Source organism: Anomaloglossus baeobatrachus, chromosome 4, assembly GCF_048569485.1.
Source record: "Anomaloglossus baeobatrachus isolate aAnoBae1 chromosome 4, aAnoBae1.hap1, whole genome shotgun sequence".
Taxonomy (NCBI): domain Eukaryota; kingdom Metazoa; phylum Chordata; class Amphibia; order Anura; family Aromobatidae; genus Anomaloglossus; species Anomaloglossus baeobatrachus.
Genome location: NC_134356.1, coordinates 246,597,030 through 246,618,382, shown reverse-complemented (window position 1 = coordinate 246,618,382; position 21,353 = coordinate 246,597,030). Strand labels below are relative to the sequence as shown.

Genomic DNA, 21,353 nt, shown 5'->3' with positions numbered 1-21,353 from the left:
AGCACTTCGAAGGACGGTGGGTGTTGTTTTTCTTTTTTTTGAGACACACCAGCCAGAGACTGCAGTATCATGTTTTTCACAAAAATAAGCCCTCCCCAAAAATAAGCCCTAGCAGGAATTTTCAGCATTTTCAGTGTAAGGCTTAAATAAAAGCCCTACCAGAAAAATAAGCCCTAGTCGCGGTTCAATAATGAAGTATCCATGCAGCTAAAAATGTTAAAGAATACTACAGGACACTATTATAGAAAGCAGACACTCCTAAAACAGAGAAAGAAGAGAGAAGAGCCACAATCATACTGACCAAATGCCAAACGGGGGGGACACACAGTGGAACACACCCCTACACATCAGATCTCATACCACCCACAATCCGATAACGCACACACAATCAGATCGCACACACACTCACCACATCCGGCAATACAGATTGCTTCAGGCTGGGGAACCTAGACCGCAGTGTGGTGGAACACAGAGGACCTGTGATGGAACACCGATGCATTCGACCGCTGGTCCTCGCGCTCCACTGCACTGTATCCCATCTTTCCCTGCTAGCCGGAAGCAATCAGTATCGGATGTGGTGTGTGTGTATGATCTGATGCTTGATTTTGTGTGCGACCTGATGTCTGAACATCTATGTGTGTGTGTGTGTGTGTGTGTGTGTGTGTGTGTGTGTGTGTGATCTGATGTATGTTGAGTGTGTCGGCCAGAAACAGGGGAGGACAGTGTGAAGCATACTTGCTGAGACGGCCCGCTGAGGATTGCAGGAGGACCTGGGAGCCATGGAGACATCCAGGGTCTGGTAAGTATGATTATCCTGGGAAGGGAGATCTGCTTTTTTGGGCCGTAAACTTACCCCCAACCATGTTTTCCCAAGAATAAGACCTACCCAAAAATAAGCCCGGGCGGTTTTTTCAAGGCAAAAAAAAAAAATTATGACAGTGTCTTATTTTTGGAAAAACAAGGTAGCTCGCACTAGGCCGAGCACTCCAATGCCCAATCAAGTGGTTAGCATACAAACAGCACCCGAACTCCTAAGTCGAGCAATAATTTTTTTGGAAAAGTCCATGTTTGGTATGAATCCCGAACTTTACAGTTCAGGTTCGCTCATCTCTAATGAGGAGAAGTGAGACCACACGCTTCCCAGCCAAGTCCTAGTTATTGTAGAAATCACAACTAGAAAGAAGTGTCATGTAAGCTCTTTCAGTCTGGAGAGAAACTATTCACTTGGCCATTACAGTGGATTCACTCGCAGAGTGTTATTAGATTATCATATAAATGGAAAAAATATAAAGCATTGTCTTTTTGCCCAGTTTCCTTTAATAAGTCCACATGTCTATTTCTATTTTCTGGCTTTTTTTAAAAGACACTGAGTAAAATAATAAGGATTTATACTATAAATTACCATATACATTCAGGCTCGGGGCTGGTTTTAGAAGACCAGAGTATGAATAAACATGTGCTATCGATTCTTGTTCATATCATATTGCATCTGACACCATCTGTCTGCATCTAAATGGATATCAAGATAAGAAGAATTCGCAATCCATTCATTAATTTGTGCAGATGGAAAAGCTGCTGTAACAGTTTTGATAACCACATGAGACTCCGTAGACACAGGTAGGAATTGCATAATTTCACAAACTCCATTCATGTTAGCAGAAGATGCGCTAGATATTCAGTGCCACTATCGCACTAATCAAAGCTCCACTTCCCATGAGGCAAAAAAAAGAAATGCAGAAATGAATGGATTGAAAACAATACAGGAGGTACCTAGATGGCAGTTGATTAAAATGTTCCCTGACCTAAAACGGGTCACAACAAGCGGTGTTCCGTCAGGGACAGCTGCAGGGAAATCTAGCCTGCACCCTGGCATGGATCCATTTACAAAGGCCCTTCTTGACTCCAGTCTCTAGCCAGAGGATTAGTATAAAGCTTACCCTATTTACAAACCAGCTGTAAGACACAAGTGCCAGTTTTATGTTACGCCATTTGCCTTAATAAATGGTTATACACCAGTAAGGAGGGAGGAAAACAGAGATTGGTGTTAAGTGTGGGAATAAGGAAATCTCAGTAGAAGAGAAGTGGAAACCTTTTGAAATGATTATTTTCCTTTACTATTAATCAGGGCTACTACCGTGATGGAGGAGACCATATGGATAGTGGTTTTCCACAGATCTATTAATTTTTTTTTTTTTTTTTTATAATAGTTTTCCTTCCTCCTTCAATTGCCAAAAAACCTAATTAAAGGGGTTGTCATCGACTAGGATAACCCCTTCTGATTCCACATGTTTCCCTAGGTAAAATAATAACGCCTATACTCACCTCCTGTCCCAGCGCTGTTCCAGCAATGTACAGATTCATGGTGCTGAGGCTCAAGTGGGGTTGTAACGTCATGCGAGCCCACATCCATTGAGTGCAGGATTCAGTCTCCCCGCCTTCAGACCAAACGAGAAATCAACAGGAAGTGAGTGCAGCCACAACGCTTAATTCCTGTTGATTAACTCATTTGGTCCAAAGGCGGGGAGACAAAAGCCGGCGCTGAATGGATGTGGGGCTCGCATGACATCACAACCCCAGCAGCACAAGCCCGGACACCGCTGGAACAGCACCTTTAAGAGAGTTGAGTATAGGTTTTATTTTACCTAGGGGAAACATGGAATCAGAAGCGGTTGTCTTAGTAGTGGACAACCCCTTTAACCTTTCAAATGAGCTACTCCTTCTACAGGACCTTTTGTTTGGTTCCCATTACATTTATCATTCCATGGTAATACAGTGTCACACACAGGATTTGGTAAATTGGTGGGATTACTCCAACTTCTGACATGAATAAAAGGTTTCCATATAGGTCACATAGGCACAGACCGATAGCCTGTAATGCGGTTGCACAGTTATTTCTTTTGTTTATGGATACAGTTCGGTCCAGAAATATTTGGACAGTGACACAATTTTCGCGAGTTGGGCTCTGCATGCCACCACATTGGATTTGAAATGAAACCTCTACAACAGAATTCAAGTGCAGATTGTAACGTTTAATTTGAAGGTTTGAACAAAAATATCTGATAGAAATTGTAGGAATTGTACACATTTCTTTACAAACACTCCACATTTTAGGAGGTCAAAAGTAATTGGACAAATAAACCAAACCCAAAAAAAAAATTTTTATTTTCAATATTTTGTTGCGAATCCTTTGGAGGCAATCACTGCCTTAAGTCTGGAACCCATGGACATCACCAAACACTGGGTTTCCTCCTTCTTAATGCTTTGCCAGGCCTTTACAGCCGCAGCCTTCAGGTCATTTGGCTGAATCTGGGCTGAAAGTATATCCCGGTACACTTCAGAATTCATCCGGCTACTCTTGTCTGCTGTTATGTCATCAATAAACACAAGTGACCCAGTGCCATTGAAAGCCATGCATGCCCATGCCATCACGTTGCCTCCACCATGTTTTACAGAGGATGTGGTGTGCCTTGGATCATGTGCCGTTCCCTTTCTTCTCCAAACTTTTTTCTTCCCATTATTCTGGTACAGGTTGATCTTTGTCTCATCTGTCCATAGAATACTTTCCCAGAACTGAGCTGGCTTCATGAGGTGTTTTTTCAGAAAATTTAACTCTGGCCTGTCTATTTTTGGAATTGATGAATGGTTTGCATCTAGATGTGAACCCTTTGTATTTACTTTCATGGAGTCTTCTCTTTACTGTTGACTTAAGGTGGCTTTACACACTGCAACATCGCAAATGACATCGCTGTAACGTCACCGGTTTTGTGACGTTACAGCGACCTCTCCAGCGACATTGCAGTGTGTGAAACACATCAGCGACCTGGCCCCTGCTGTGAAGTTGTTATCGCTACAAATCGTTCAGGACCATTCTTAGGTCCTTTGTTTCCCGCTGTGCAGCATGCATCGCTAGAAAGTTTCAGTGTGTAAAGGGCACTTTACAGCGACTTCCCTTTCAAAAAGCTGCTTTACAACGTCCCCAACAACCAGTTAGGTCGCTCTGCAGGTCCGGATCGCTGTTGCGTCGTTGGCCAGGTTTGCCTGTTTGACAGCTCACCAGAGACTTTGTAGCGATCCCGGCCAGGTTGGGATCGCTGGTGGGATCGCTAGAAAGTTTCAGTGTGTAAACCCAGCTTTAGAGACAGATACACCTACTTCACTGAGAGTGTTCTGGACTTCAGTTGATGTTGTGAACGGGTTCTTCTTCACCAAAGAAAGTATGCGGCGATCATCCACCACTGTTGTCATCCGTGGACGCCCAGGCCTTTTTGAGTTCCCAAGCTCACCCAGTCAATTCCTTTTTTCTCAGAATGTACCCGACTGTTGATTTTACTACTCCAAGCATGTCTGCTATCTCTCTGATGGATTTATTCTTTTTTTTCAGCCTCAGGATGTTCTGCTTCACCTCAATTAAGAATTCCTTAGACCGCATGTTGTCTGGTCACAGCAACAGCTTCCAAATGCAAAACCACACACCTGTAATCAACCCCAGACCTTTTAACTACTTCATTGATTACAGGTTAACGAGGGAGATGCCTTCAGAGTTAATTGCAGCCCTTAGAGTCCCTTGTCCAATTACTTTTGGTCCCTTGAAAAAGAGGAGGCTATGCATTACAGAGCTATGATTCCTAAACCCTTTCTCCGATTTGGATGTGAAAACTCTCATATTGCAGCTGGGAGTGTGCACTTTCAGCCCATATTATATATATAATTGTATTTCTGAACATGTTTTTGTAAACAGCTAAAATAACAAAACTTGTGTCACTGTCCAAATATTTCTGGCCCTGACTGTATGTGGTTTGAAACACCTAGAAAATAAAAGTTGTCAAGAACTATTGCAAAACCTTGGCGGCTCAGGAAAAAAAAAGCATGTAGTTTTGATGGACACGACTGGTTATTATTAGTAAACCTTATTTGGGGAGGGAAAATGTGGGAATAAATTTTAAGAGTTATCCTACCTTTAGAAGTCGTCACCTCTCTGCCCTTTGAGAAAACAGCATTACAAATGTTTGTTTGTGTACCTATGGGAAATGTGATACCATGCTGATCAGTGGGGGAACAAGTCTCACTAATCCTGAGAACACCATCCGAATGGAGCGACGGTCAAACATGTACCACCGTTCCATTGACTTTCTATGGGACTGCTGGTGAAAGTAGAGTATAACACTGAAAGGAGTGGTGTATATGTCCAGCCACAGCCCTATTCAGACCAGGCTCTGCATGACTAATTTCTCAGAAGTAATGGGGTCCGAAGCAGTAGGGTCACCACCGATCAGCACGTTAAAACCTCTCTTAAGGATGTAAGACCGGTTTTAAAGATAGGAATAGCCCTTTAAGTCAAATATTCACAATTTGCAAAAATTCACATAACATTCCACCCTTGGGTGATTGTATTAAACTATTATGAGTGCAGTTCATAAGTTTATATTAGCAATAAACTTACTATAGACAATGCCAAGGTGGAAAGGAGAGCTAATATGATACCAGTCTGTATACTGATAAGGTGGAGTGCGGTATAAGTAATTCTAAAGCTCCATTGACCGCACAGTGAAAAGTGTGATGGTACAGTTCAGCCTCCTGTTCTGGGTCTTGGAATAGGGTTACTAATAGTTAGAAAGTTAATGGACAATGTGTAAAAATAAGGGCAGAGTCCATACTAAATATTTTTGTTGAAGCTGAGAGATATTTTGTAGGTTACTATACTTGTAATGATTAACAGTTCTCAGAAGATGCTAGTATAGTTTTTAGATGTTAGTTCTCAGTTCTTAATTCTGTACTTTTGCTCTTGGCTGTGCATTTAAAATAAAGAAAGAAATAAACAACGACATGATATATCTAAGCGTTATGTGCCTGTGTACACTTAGGATGGGAATTGAAGCCTGCAAGGGATTTGTATTGACTTTGTTTCTTGAGAAATTGGGACTCTTTAATGGGAATTTGTCACCAGCTTTCGGTGTACACTGTGCATAGGCAGAAAGGTGCCAATTAGTGGAGGGGGCGGAATTGTACAGAGCTTATGTATACGGAAGACTACGTGGCAGCAGGTTTACTAGTCATCTAGTGATAATCTCATGCTGATAACAGTGCTTTTATCAGAGAGAACTACAGTAAGTGATACATTGCTGGAATCTGGGTCTCTGGCCCTACATCACGCTGTCCTCAGATTAGGTGACAAAAACCTGGTGACATATTCACTTTAAACAATTGTATAAAAAGTAAGAAGTGGACACATCTGTGTGATACTTTCCTATATCATTCACTTTTATTTCTCAACTAGTTGTAGTACCCAGCATTGCCCAGGATAGTAACTAAGTGTCTCTCTCGCTCTGTCTGCCTCTCTGTGTCTGTCAGTCTCTCCCAGTCTCCATCCCTCTCTCTCTCTCCCTCTCTCGCCGTATCCGTCCCTCTGTCTGTCTCTGTTTCTGTCTCTCCACCAAAATCATATTAACTGACACATAAGCTGTCTTATACGAACAATGTCCTTCATTGCCTATAGCAACCAATCAGAGCTCCTATAAATGACCTGTAGCGCCCAGCTCCATTGAATTTAATGTAAACAGGTTTTTTGGCGAATAACTGTAAAGCGTGGGGTTAAATTTTCCCCTCAAAACATAGTCTATGACGTTCCCTAAGTGACATGGGGCGTCTGTGCAAAATTTTGTGATTGTAAATGTAAAGGTGTGGATTCTCTTCGCGGACATACACACACACACACACACACACACACGTACGTACACTCAACTCTATATAATAGATGTGTAAGAAATGAAGAACATTCACGATTTTGTCTAGATATCAAGGAAAAAAAGGAAAGTTGACTTTCATCCAGGTGAGAATTTATAATTCCATGTACTGTATGTGTGAAGATTTCTTTCTTTTCTACAGTCCAGGCAGCTCAGATGGTGATTTAGAGACCTTGCAATTTATGAGCCTTTAGAATCCAAGTGTGGATTACTGTTACCTGCAGGACTCAGGAAATTTCCGTATTTTCTAATATAAACTATCGTGCAAATGCTTGAAAAAAAAAAAAAGAATCAATTCATTAGTACCACCATGTAAGTCGCTGGGAGCCAGGGATAAATATTTGCCTTTAAATACTTATGTAATGACAATTTCTCCTTGGCTTTCCACACAGCAAAATAAACAGAGACTAAATGAATCTGGGAATGTGTTTCATGTTATACCTACAGGAACCTGAATGAACAACTGAACCAATTAGCAGCTTTATTGAGTGTTTATTAAAAATGCAATTTTCGCTGCCAGTGTATAAATATTGAATTTGCACTTTAGACTGTGAAACCACAAGAAGGCTGTATCGCCAGCGATACACAGAAGCGTGGCTGTAGCCTTTCTGTAGTGTCATCATCAGAGGGTAAGCTGTATATCTCGGCGCTAATTAAACATGGGAGCAATCAATAAACATGGGCTGTAAAAGGACGCTATTAGTCTGGAGAAAGCATTAGATATGTATACATCTTCCCAGAACATAAAACTCTGCACATTCATTGACCGACTACTAGAATACATGAAGAAGTAATCGCACTTCTGGACATTAACATGACTCCAATCAAGACACTTCCTTTTAACTGTATGGTATATTTTCTTAAAACGCAAACCGGTGTTTTGTTTGTATTGATCTCGAGTTGTATAAGGTCACATAAAGCATTTAAAAGTGTGTATGTTTCCGTATGGAAGCAATTAAGCCCTGAATGAATTGCGGGCTGATGTCTGCCATGAGTACACATTCAGGATAATCTATGACCCATCACGGAAATTGTCTTCATCTCGATGAGAGTATAAAGGGCTTTTGCAGAAAGAAAAAAAAAGAAAATGAAGGCTTAAGTAAAATATATGTGCAGCATTGGTTGTTATATTAGTTAAGATGAATTATGCCGCACAAGAGAAAGATTTATTTTGTACATAAAAATAATGGTGTCCCAGTCATCTTTCCCTTACAAACATTTTTTTAATATATAAATAATAACTATGATGTTTGGATCAGCATAATAACCCATTTGCAACGTCTTTGTGCGTGCCAAACAGCCAAGTTGTCCTCGAAACCCTTTTCAATAATGTTAACCCAGGTGCACTAGGAGCCTGTAATAGGAAATTAGGCTTTCCAAGGAAAAGATTTCAGTTGGCAATTAGGGGACACATGGGAACCCCACACTAATGCCCAAAATCTGTCTAACTTCACTAATAGCAAGTCCCAAATGGACCATGCATCATTTCCTATTTACCGGGAGATTTCATTTACTACACATGCTATTAGTATGATTGCAACCAAATACTCATTGGGGCTACATCATACTCATAGCACTTATCTTCTTTGAGCAAAATTCACTTGTTTAATTACATTATACTTCATCCTAGACTTGAGATAAACTTATTGTTGGATGAAGTAAATTTGTATGCAGGGTATTGTGACCTGGGACCAAAATTTAGTGTGCTACCCTAGCTTTGGGGCACACTTCTTCCTAGACTTCAGATAAACTACTTATTGTTGGATGAAGTAGATTTGTATGTAGGCTATCATAACCTGGGACTAAAATGTGTGTGCTACCCTATCTTTACAGCACACTTCTTCCTAGTCTTGAGATAAACTGATTATTGTTGGATGAATTAGATTTGTATGTAGGCTATCAAAATCTGGGACTAAAATTTGGTGTGCTACACTAGCTTTGTATACTTTATTAAATTTTAAGGGGTTTACAATAACAGGGGAGGGGGTAATTGAAGTATTTAAAATGCATTCTTAAAAATATTGTTGAAATAACAAAGAAAGGGAAAAGGAAGGGAAGAAAGGGTAGGCTAAAAGTGGATGGGAAGGGGTATTGGAGGGGAAGTGGGAATGGAAGGAGTTAGGGAATATAAAGGGGGAGGAGAAAGGGAAGGAGGAAGACGTTGAGGTAATTCGTTAAGTTTCAAAGTCAAGCAAGATTATAAACTCATTCATTTAGCACAGTATATAAACACATTCAGAAATAACATATTACATTTATATTATTTAGATAATGTCAAGGAACTAATTCAAAACAAGGTTTGGCATGTATTTCTGGGACCAAAGAGACCATCTTATTTTATATCTTTGATAGTTTTTTTCTTTTAACGCAATATTATACTCATATAAATTATGAGCTGAAACCCTGTCCGTAACTTCTGAAATAGATGGGATTCTTTCTTCTCTCCAGTTGGCTGCTAATAAATTCTTAATAACTAAGAAAATGTGACAGACAATGTATCTATACTTTTTCTCATATTCTTCTAACCCTATGGAAAGAATAACCAATTCTGGAGTAAGATTTATATCTTTTGTAGTCAATTGCTTTAAGAGGTCTCTGACTTTCTTCCATAAGGGTTTAAGTAAAGGACATCCCCAGAAAATGTGGATAAAGGATCCATTTTTCCCGCAACCTCTCCAACATAGTGGTGAGTTTTCAGCAGAAAACTTGCACAACTTTAGAGGGGTATAGTACCATCTGGAATACACTTTATAATATGTCTCCTGAAGAGAAGCACAGGTTGCAGTTGCATAAGTTGTTTCCAGAGCTTGTTTCCATGTACTTATAGGGAATTCCTTGTGCAAATCTTTCTCCCAATTATTTAGGTTTAGCTTTTTCTCAGCACACTTCATCCTAGACTTAAGATAAATTACATATTGTTGGAAGTAGATTTGTATGTAGGCTATTGTAAACTGGGCCCAAAATTTGGTTTGATACCATAGCTTTGTACCCAAAATCCCTGAAGCTGGCTTTAGATGGGCAGATTTCTCTATGTGATGAGCGCCAATCGATATAACAAGTTGACTATCACTCAATTACAGCTGATGGAAACTGTATAGCAGTGGTTCCCAAACTCCAGTGCTCATGACCCCCAACAGTTCATGTTTTTAGGATTTCCTTAATATAGCACAGGTGATGCCTTGATAACGATTCCATCACCTGTTCAATAGTAAGGAAATCCTGAAAACATGACTTGTTGGGGGCCATGAGGACTGGAGTTTGGAAAACACTGCTGTATAGGGACTAAATGATCAATGGTACAGATAGTTGGACCCCATATAATTTATGCATATCAGTGACAGCGCATCCATAATTTAACAGAGGAGATGTTAAATAAGAGATCCAATACGCAGTTAAAAATGCTATTTTCTCATTTGTTGGCTGAACAGTGACATGTTTACAGGCACCAATGATCTGGAATATTCTTTGGATTTGTGTGAAGTGGCATTTACCCAAGTAAAGTAACTTTTTTGCATTCACCTAATAACATTCATCAGCCACTCCAAGCTGCACTGCTCCCTTAAGTCACCTATCTCATTTAGGTGATCTATTAGGAGGACACCCTAAAGATCTCAAATGGGGGTTTAGATCCAACATCTGAATCATCCTGCAGTTATTAGTTTTCTTTTTAACAAGAGTATGGAAGGAAAGAATGAAAGAAAAAAGGAAACAAAAAAAAGAAACAAGGAAAGGAAGGAAGAAAGGAAGGAAAGGAAGAGATAAAGAAAGCAAAAGAGGAAGAAAGGGAGAAAGAAGGGAAAGAAATGAAGGAAAGAAAGATTGAAAGAAGGGAAAGAAAGGAAAAGTAAGAAAGAAGGAAAGAAAGAAGGAAAGAAGGAAAGGAAGGAAGGAAAGGAAGGAAGGAAAGGAAGGAAGGAAAGGAAGGAAGGAAGGAAAGGAAGGAAGGAAGGAAAGTAAGGAAAGGAAGGAAGGAAAGGAAGGAAGGAAAGGAAGGAAGGAAAGGAAGGAAAGGAAGGAAGGAAAGGACAGACGGACGGACGGACGGACGGAAAGGACGGACGGAAAGAAAGAAAGAAAATGCCTATTTTATGCCCAACTCAAAGTCCATTTATTTTGTCTTACTTTGAGCAGGAATTTTGCCAACTGCATATGATTGCCTAAATTATTATTATCAAACGGAACAAGCAGTGCTTCACATAAAATGCAAAGCTTTTTACACTGATGAAATGCAACATTTAAAGCGTTTAACTTCATTTAAAATGTCTTCACAGTGTGTAATAAGGGATGTTGAATGTAAGGGATGTTGAATGCAAAATGAAAAAGCACAGGGGGTCTTAAAGTAGTTTACTGAGAATTAAGAACAGATAAAATTTGACAAGAAGAGTTAAACTTTTGGATACAATTCACCAAGATCTTAAAGTGGCTGTATAAAATTAGAATAAGGCTGCTTTCACACTACGTTTTTTTTAACATCCGTCATTAACGTTTTTTTAACGCAAAAACGCATCCAGTGCAAATGCGTTTTCATTTTAATGCATTTGCAATGGACTCGCGTCAACATGCGTTCACCTGCGTTTGCGTGCGTTATAGTAAGGATCCAGCGACTTGCAGTTTTTTAACTTATTTCAAAAACGCTACTTGTAGCGTTTTTGAGCTGCGTCCAAATACTGCAAATTGCTGGATCCTGACTAAACAGCACGCAAACGCATGTGAACGCTGGCATGCTGAGACAGGATCCTGCTTGCTCTACTGAGTATGCACAGAAACCAGCCTCCGTGATCAGTCTATCTCTCTCCTCCCTCTCTCCCTTCCTCCCTCTCTCTCCACTCTCTCCACTCTCCCCTGCCTGAGAGCGGAGGACGCTCGTAACCAAGATAAACATCGGGTAACCGCGGTCTTAGTTATCCGATGTTTACGTTGGTAACGTGTGCAGGGAGCCGGCTCCTAGCAGCTGCAGACGCTCGTAACCAATGTAAATATCGGGTATCCAAGCAAGTTACCCGATGCTTACCTTGGTTACGAGCCTCCACAGCTGTTAGATGCTGGCTCCCAGTCTGTCACGTTCAATTCCCCTCACTCCCGATCACATGACTCCAATGCCCCGCCCATAAACTTAAAGTGACAGGATCCTGCAAAATAACACATGCGTTTGCATGCGTTTTTTTGCTGTAAAAGCAGGATCCGCTTTTGCAGCAAAAAACGTTCATGATGCATGTTAAAAAAACGTAGTGTGAAAGCAGCCTAAAGGGGTTATTTTCAGCTCAACTGAGCTGCAATACCAGACATAGGACAAGGAAAAAAGAGGTACAATAGCTAATACAAACAAAATTCTTTTTTTACACATGTACTTTAATTCAAACAAATAGTTAATATATCCTTTGAATTCTATGCATGACGTTCATATACTAAAGTATGTATCCCTAAGCATACACATTTACATGCATCCTAAAATCTAGAGACTACATCAATACAGATACAATGTTACAAAGTGCAAATACTGTAAAGAAGAAGGGATTTTATTAAGTTTATTGTTAAAGATGACTTGTCAATTGCTCCAATAAATTTCAGTTAAATATGTCGTATAAATACTTGAGCTCTTCTAATTCTGCCTCTTTTTTTAGTTTTGTGCTGCATTGCCCAATTGCACATTCACTCTTTATTTCGCAGCGCAATATGTGAAATGTCTTCTGGTTGATCAACTAGGCGTTTCTCAGCGTCTTCTCCTGTAGGCGGGCATCCCTTTTACTCCTCCCTCAGACGCTGCCCATCACAGCTTAGCAGCTGACCTAGCAGTATGGCAGTTTCAAATGCTGCTAAACTGAGATTGGCAGCATCTGGGCTAAAAAAGTGAAAGTGCACACACACAATGAAGGCTCTTTAGAATCAACAAATGTGCATATATTTCCACTATAGTGACGCCATGCAAAACCGAAAACAGTGGCAGACTTAGGGGAGCTCATGGATTTTTACAAGGTATTTCACTGATTTTTATTTCACAAGTCCTCTTTGAAAGGGATACCAGATTTAGAATAAAGTTACTTTCATCCAGATGCAGCACTACAATAGTCAACAGTTTGTGTGTTATTGGAGTGCAGCACTCATCATTTCTGTGGATCTGAGCAGCAATTCCAGACAAACCTATTGAGAAATTCAAATTAGGAGTAGTAGTCTGCGCGGCTGGTTATAAATCAAGGAATACAAGGATCATAAACAGGATAGGATCAAGCTGTCATGGCTCCACTCCGGGGTTTGAACCGGTGATCTCTGGTTGTTGGTCGGTTTCCCTCTTGATTGGACCACAGTCTGTTTTGTGTTGGTCCAACTGATGAAGAATCTCTTGACTTTATTTTTAATGCTCTGCCTTCCTTCACTTCTATTCAGGTGAGTGCACTTTCTCATTTATTTTGCCTAATTTCAATTTGGGAGGGGCTACTTATACACTGTGTGCAGAATTATTAGGCAAATTAGTATTTTGATCACATGATGCTTTTTATACATGTCGTCCTACTCCAAGCTGTATAGGCTTGAGCGCCGACTACCAATTAAGTAAATCAGGTGATGTGCATCTCTGTATTGAGGAGGGGTGTGTTGTAATGACATCAACACCCTATATAAGGTGTGCTTAATTATTAGGCAACTTCTTTTCCTTTGGCAAAATAGGTCAGAAGAGAGATTTGACGGGCTTTGAAAAGTCCAGAATTGTGAGATGTCTTGCAGAGGGATGCAGCAGTCTTGAAATTGCCAAATTTTTGAAGCGTGATCACCGAACAATGAAGTGTTTCATGGAAAATAGCCAACAGGGTCGCAAGAAGCGCGTTGGGCAAAAAAGGTGCAAAATAACTGCCCATAAATGGAGGAAAATCAAGCGTGAAGCTGCCAAGATGCCATTTGCCACCAGTTTGGCCATATTTCAGAGCTGCAACATTACTGGAATATCAAAAAGCACAAGGTGTGCCATACTCAGGGACATGGCCAAGGTAAGGAAGGCTGAAAAACGACCACCTTTGAACATGAAACATAAGATAAAACATCAAGACTGGGCCAAGAAATATCTTAAGACTGATTTTTCAAAGGTTTGTTGGACTGATGAAATGAGAGTGACTCTTGATGGGCCCGATGGATGGGCCAGAGGCTGGATCAGTAAAGGGCAGAGAGTTCCACTCCGACTCAGACGCCAGCAAGGTGGAGGTGGGGTACTAGTATGGGCTGGTATAATCAAAGATGAACTTGTGGGACCCTTTCGAGTTGAGGATGCAGTGAAGCTCAACTCCCAGACCTACTGCCAGTTTCTGGAAGACAACTTCTTCAAGTAGTGGTACAGGAAGTAGTCGGTATCGTTCAAGAAAAACATGATTTTCATGCAGTACAATGCTCTATCACATGCATCCCTGCAGTTTGTGTGAACACCTTCCCAGTTATCTCTTATTTTGCTTCATTTAGATTGGGGAGGGTTTCCACATACTGGGTTATTCTTTTTTGAGTCTTGTATTCCATCATTCCTACCCCAGAGCCTCACCCTCTGCCCGAGTGCCTTCATTTATGATTATTGTTGTTTTTGTGTTACACTTAATTTATAGCTTAGGGTGCAGTTAAGGACACTCAAGAGTCAGCCGGTAACAAGTGGGGGTGTCATTATGCTGTCAGTCAGGAACAAATCAGGGTCAGGTTTAGGGCGATTGCTAGCATGTTATGAGACCTGTGGACTTCTGGTTTTACATCTCACCTGGTTTGTGCATCCTTGTGAGAATGTTACGGTTTAGTCATAACACAAGCGGTTTATTCTTTAAGTTTTTTCAAGCTTAAAGGGAATTTGTCACCACTTTGACTTTTTTAAACTGTTAATATGGGCATACAGGTTATAGAATGCTGAAAAAAGTCATAACTGTGTGCCTCACATCAGATGCCTAAAGGCCCCTTTACACACTGAGACTTTCTAGCGATCCCACCAGCGATCCCAACTTGGCCGGGATTGCTACAAAGTCTCTGGTGAGTCGCTGGTGAGCTGTCAAACAGGCAAACCTGGCCAACGACGCAACAGCGATCCGGACCTGCAGAACGACCTAGCTAGTCATTGGGGATGTTGTAAAGCAGCTTTTTGAAAGGGAAGTCGCTAACGAAGTCTCTGTAAAGTCCCCTTTACACACTGAAACTTTCTAGAGATCATGCTGCACAGCGGGAAACAAAGGACCAAAGAATGGTCCTGAACGATTTGTAGCGATCAGCAACTTCACAGCAGGGGCCAGGTCGCTGATGTGTGTCACACACTGCAATGTCGCTGGGGAGGTGGCTATTACGTCACAAAACCGGTGACGTTACAGCGATGTCGTTTGTGATGTTGCAGTGTGTAAAGCCACTTTTATTGTCTGAGCTATTGTTTACCTATACTAAAGGGTTTATTGCTCTGTGATTAACATTAGTGTGACTCAGTGCCTAGTGCAAACCACTCTGCTATGCCCCCTGCTGTGATTGACACACCACAGTCAATGCACATTCTATTGAGAGCCTGGTGTGCGTGGGGTAGCTCACTCAGTTCTGCAACAATCAATTCTGAAATAAAGTAAGAAAGGCTGCACACAGTGATCTAAGATAACGTGGTTAGTTTCAGAATCTCTTTGCCTACGACATGCTGCTCTCAGATGAAGTAGAAAAAACATGCTGACAGTTTCCCTTTAAAAGAAATCTGTCACCAGGTATTTGCTACCTCATCTGAGAGCAGCATAATGTAGAGACAGAGACCCTGATTCCAGCGATGTCTCACTTACTGAACTGTTTGCTGTCATTTTGATAAAATCAATGTTTTCTCTGCTGCAGATCTAGCAGTTACACAGAGGTCATGAATATGCTGGACTACATAGCAGCACACAAAGTAGTCCTCTAATGATAATCTACTGCTGATTAACCAGTGATTTTATCAAAACTAAGCCGCACAGTAAGTGAAACACTGTTGGAATCAGGATCTCGGCCCCTACATTATGCTGCTATCAGATTATTTGGTAAAAATCTGGTGACAGATTCTCTGTAAATAGCTTCTTAATCAAGACAAACATAATAGAGAATAAACTGCTCGATCCTACCCTGTATATGATCCTCGAATTCCTTGATTCATTACCTGCAGTGCTGACTATGCTACTATCCTCCCACTACTTGTTCTCCATGCTGGGATTCCCCATCCTGATGGTACTGCAGCAGGTGTCCTACCTTGAGTCCACAGTTGTGGGTAAACAACCCCAATAGGTGAGCAATTCTCTATTCCAGAAATTCCTTTATCTCCACCACATAAACCCCTATTGCGCTTGGCGTCGCCTTTTTCTAGACAAAAGTAATCCAAAACTAATACATATACTTTTATAATATATATATATATATATATATATATATATATATATATATATATATACATATATAGATATACATATATACATACACACATATATATACACATTATATATATATAAATATATATATATATATATATATATATATATATTTATATAATGTGTGTGTGTGTGTTTGTATACATACTGTAGATATATACACAGTATATATATGTATATATATATATATATATATATATATATATATATATATATATATATATATATATATATATATATATATATATATATATATATATATATATATATATATATATATATATATATATATATATATATATATATATATATATATATATATATATATATATATATATATATATACACACACACACACACACACACACACATTATATATATATATTATTTTAGGTTTTTTTTTGTAAGAAAGCAGCCACGTGTTATTCTCTTAAAGACAACCCTTAGACAGCTCCATTGCGGAAAAAAAACCACTTGTCAGAGAGAATTTTATTTAGTCAGACTATTTCCAATCCCCCTAGATGCTGAACCGATAAATTTCGCATGACAGCTCTCTCCATGACAATGTAATTAACCCAAGGATCTCAGGGTTTAAGGAATTTTATTTTGAAAATGAGAACCATTTTTGTCTTTTCTGATATTATAACTAAGCTGACAGAGATCTTCGCATTTCCATACTAAAAAAAGTATCCTACCTATTTATTTTACCTAAAAAACATTGCAGATTATTGGTAATTTAAAGAACAACATTATTCAAAACCAAGAACTGTAAGAATGCCATGATAATGTGAGAATGTGTGATCTTTCTCCAAAGTGACGCAATGCATATGATCTAGGAAAATACACGTTACATGTCCCTTATCTGTTAGACTGACACAACAAGCTGTAGTTAATGAATGACATTGCTAACAGGCAGAGTGTTCATTTACCCACCGGTCAGGGCGATTCTACAAAGTTTTATTAATCCCTCTATGACTGGGTTACAGAACATAAAGCTTTATGCTCCATGATTTCTAAATATTCGCAGAGATAATTGGCTGAAGTTAAAGATTAGCTTTATGGTATGCTCAGTGTACACGTCATGTTATCAGGGAAGCTTTCTGCTGCAAACATCATTTGTCTACAGAGCCTTAAGGTACCGTCACACATGACGAGATCGCTAGCGAGATCGCTGCTGAGTTACGGTTTCTGTGACGCAGTAGAGATCCCGTTAGCGATCTCGTTATGTGTGACATCTACCAGTGATCAGGCCCCTGCTGTGAGATTGCTAGTTGTTGCAGAATGGTCCAGGCCATTTTCTTCAAAGGCTTAGTCCTGCTGGGCAGGACTCCTCGATGTGTTTGACAATGTGTGACAGGGTCACAGTGACTGCTGAGATCGTTATACAGGTCGCTACTGTGACCTGTATTGTTCCTGCATCGCTGGTAAGATCTGACTGTGACATCTCACCTGCGACCTCCCAGCGACTTACCAGCGATCCCTATCAAGTCGCATCGTTTTCAGGATCGCTGGTAAGTCGTTTTGTGTGACTGGGCCTTTAGGCTCCTTTTTACCTTCCGCTCACAGGTCCCATCAGCGCATCCGTCCGAACTGCTCCTCCCCCACTCTGCAAAGCGTGTCCCAGAAACATGCGCCCGACAGGGCCATTCACTGTTATGGAGCGCAATGCGTTAGTGTGTGCTCTGTTTTGTGCCATTGTTTGCATACATAAGTTTCTGCAGACGGACACCCGAATGTAGTCACACATAGCAATCTGGCCTGGCAGGGATCGCTGGAGTGTCGCTACATGGTCGCTGGTGAGCTGTCAAACAGGCAGATCTCCACAGCGATCAGAGATCAGCCACCAGCGACCCGTGTAATGACGCTGTGCTTGGTAACCATGGTACACATCGGGTTACTAAGCCAAGAGCTTTGCTTATAGTTACCCGATGTGTACCTTGGCTACGTGTGCAGGGAGCCGGCTTCTAGAAGCTACGGACGCTGGTAACCAAGATAAATATTGGGTAACCAAGCAAAGCCTTTGCTTGGTTATCCAATGTGTACCTTGGTTACCAGCGTCTGCAGAAGCCGGCTCCCTGCACATTCAGATCGTTACTCTCTCGCTGTCAAACACAGCGATGTGTGCTTCACAGCAGGAGAACAACGACCAAAAAATGTTCCAGGACATTCAGCATCGACCGGCGACCTCAAAGCAGGGGCCAGGTCGTTGATGGATGTCACACACAGTGACATCGCTAGCAAGATCGCTGTTGCATCACAAAAACCGTGACTCAGCAGCGATGTCGCTAGCAATGTCGCTTAGTGAGACATGGCCTTAAGTTACCAGGATCTTGCTGTAGTTTGGAATAAAATCATAGTTTTATCCTGTGCGGTTATATTAGTCTTCTCATTGATGAGTTCTGTATAACCCACCCCAGCTCTCTGTTCATGCCCAGCTTTCTGTGCATAGGCATAAAGCTGTCAATCAATGGAGTGGTATAGGGATAGACCAAGCTCATGAACATCAAGATTATCATTGAGAGGACTAAAACAGCTTCAAAAGATAAAACAGTGTGTTATCAAAACTACAATAAAAAGCTAAGTAAATACAAGTGCTGAAATCAGGCTCTCTGCCCCTATTTTATGATGCTGCCAGATGGGTCAGATAAAATTTTGTGCCAGATTCTCATTAAACAGAGTAAAACAAACCTGTGATGGTTAATTTTCTTCAGAGATTCTGGTGTAAGGTTTCAAATCCAAGGCTGCTTACGGCTGCCACTAGAGGGAGTATACTTCTTATATTGTTAACAGGAATCTGTCCGCAGCTTTTTGTCACCTAATTTGAGTGGAGCCTAAGGGTATGTGCCCATGATCAGGACCCACTGCTTTCTGGATGCGGTGGGTCCTGACCTGCGGGGCCACCAGTCTCCTCCACAGGACACCACAGCTGCTTGTGCCCACGATCCGGGCTTTGGCAGTTGCAGTTTCTCTTTCCTGTTCTCCTGTGGAGACTGCTTGCGTCTCTGCAGCAAAGAATTTACATGCTTGTGGCTCAGAAAGCTGCACCACAGGTCAGTTTTCGCTGCAGGCTGTGTACGCACAGTGGGCATGGGACATCTAGAAATCCCATCCACTGTGCTTGTACTGTACATCGTAGCATTTGGGAGGCAGCTAAAACATGCTGCGTTCATAATGCTGTGAACCCTGATCGTGGGCTCTCAGCCTAATATGGAGATAGAGACCCTGATTCCATCGATGTGTCACTTACTGGGTGGCTTGGTGCAATTTCAATGAAATCACTGTTTTATCAGCAGGAGATTAACCCTAGAGGATGAGTAAACGTGCCGCCAGGTAGTCAAACATATTCATGAGCTCTGTATATGCCCACCCCTGATTAGCAGCTTTTGGTGCAGACAGTACATGGGCAGAAAGCTCCAATCAGTGGGGTGGGCAGGGTTGTACAGAGCTCAGCATTCATAGCACTGCAGCAGATAAATCATTAATTTTATCAAATAACAGTAAGCAGCTCAGTATGTGATACATCACTGGAATCAGGGTCTCTGCCCCTACATTATACTGCATTCAGTCAGAGTAGCAAAACCGTGGGGACAGATTCCCTTTAAAGCTTAGTTCACAACAAGAATGGATGTATTGTTCAAGGCATTGATGCCACCATATTTAAAATGACAGACACCATGACAATTCCCAACATATCCCAGTTATGTTAATGTGATGGCTATCACTTATTATCAATTTTGTGCTCCCATGGAAAAGAAAACCGGACGTAATAATAACAAAGATGTGATGTCAACCTGATTGAATTCATCAGCTCCCTCTTGTGGTTGAAGAAGGCAGTGAGAATGTTAACTGATAGATCCATATTAGTTAGGTGAATCTGGTTACAAATCACAGCTTTATAAAGAAGAAATTATTATGCACAGAAATTTGGACCTAAAACTATCTCATGTGCGCAGAATATAGATTCTTTTAAAAATGTATATAAATAATTAGTGCTCTAAATAGGAGCAGATCCTCAGTTCTCGCTACACAATGAAAGGCGCTGTGCCATGCAGAGCAAATAATTGGGGGGTGCCAGCTGTCAGACATCCACCGATCTGATCCTGATGATTTAGCCTCTAGATAGGTCATCCACATTAGATGCCCAGACACCCATGTAAGGGCTCCATCCCTTATAGTCAGTAGTGGGACGCCCAGCATGCAATACTTACAAGTTATACAGCATATCGGCCATATTGCTTCGGTAGTACAAGGCATTCCTATAAGCGTTTTCGGCTTCAGGGATCTTGCCCTGGCTCTTCAGAACATTCCCAAGGTTACCCCATGCTGCAAAGGGAGAGAAAAAAAAACAAGTGTAAAATTTTCTGTTTGTTTCCCCTTTAAGAGATATATAATAATTCATCTTTGGTATGATTTTACTTGAACACATTTTAGCAAACCAAAAGGAACTGGTGTCATTTTTTTAGACAGTATCATGATAATGACTTTTTTGGTAGGAAATATATTATTTTCTGTTTGACACCAGCATATAAAGTGAGTCCATTCATTCCTGACAATGTCGCACTCATTACTAGCTGCTGCAAACAGTCGATGCTGAAAGCTCGCATTCTAGGGTGGTCCTGTATCAGCTCTCCTGCTGTCAAGCAATAATGCTATGCTACAAAGATCAACTAATAATGACAAATGTTCCAGCACAAGTAATTACTTTGGCGCAGGAAGTGTCTGCTGAATCATGAAGAGCTTCTGCAGGAATCAGATGGGAAAAACTCCGCAGAAAGAATAGCTGTCCTCACCAGGAGCGAGCAGCTCAGCTCCGCCACTCATCACAAATCCTATCAACAATATTGGAGGTGGAGGTGGAACTGGAAAGGCAGAATTAAACCAAAGCTTCCTCCAAAAAGCTGCTGTTTTACATATGTAACATGGTTATTGTGTGTTCACACCAGGTGATTTTACTTGGAGTATTTAGTGCATAAAATTGCACATTACAAGCATAATCAATGAGATTTTTTACATTTCATGCACACGCCATTTTTCATTTCCATACATACTTTGAGCCATGTTGTGTTTTTTACCAAGATGAAGAATGTCAATTCTTTCAACGTTTTTGCAGCGTTTTTCACCCACTCAAGTGAATTGATGAAAAACACAAATAAAACATGTCAAAAATTAAAAAAATAAAAAAATCACATAGGTGTAGGTGAGCGCTTAGGCAGTTTTTATTAGGCTATATTCATGTGTT

General features: G+C 40.7%; 1 protein-coding gene across 2 annotated transcripts in view; it reads right to left on the bottom strand.

Annotated features, from left to right (window-relative positions):
* TMTC2 (transmembrane O-mannosyltransferase targeting cadherins 2) overlaps positions 1-21,353 on the bottom strand; it is a 414,704-nt gene that overhangs the window by 167,157 nt on the left and 226,194 nt on the right. For both annotated transcript variants that reach the window (XM_075344778.1, XM_075344777.1), the window contains exon 4: positions 20,323-20,437. In XM_075344778.1, the coding sequence (XP_075200893.1) occupies positions 20,323-20,437 (115 nt within the window). The remainder of the gene's footprint in view (positions 1-20,322; positions 20,438-21,353) is intronic.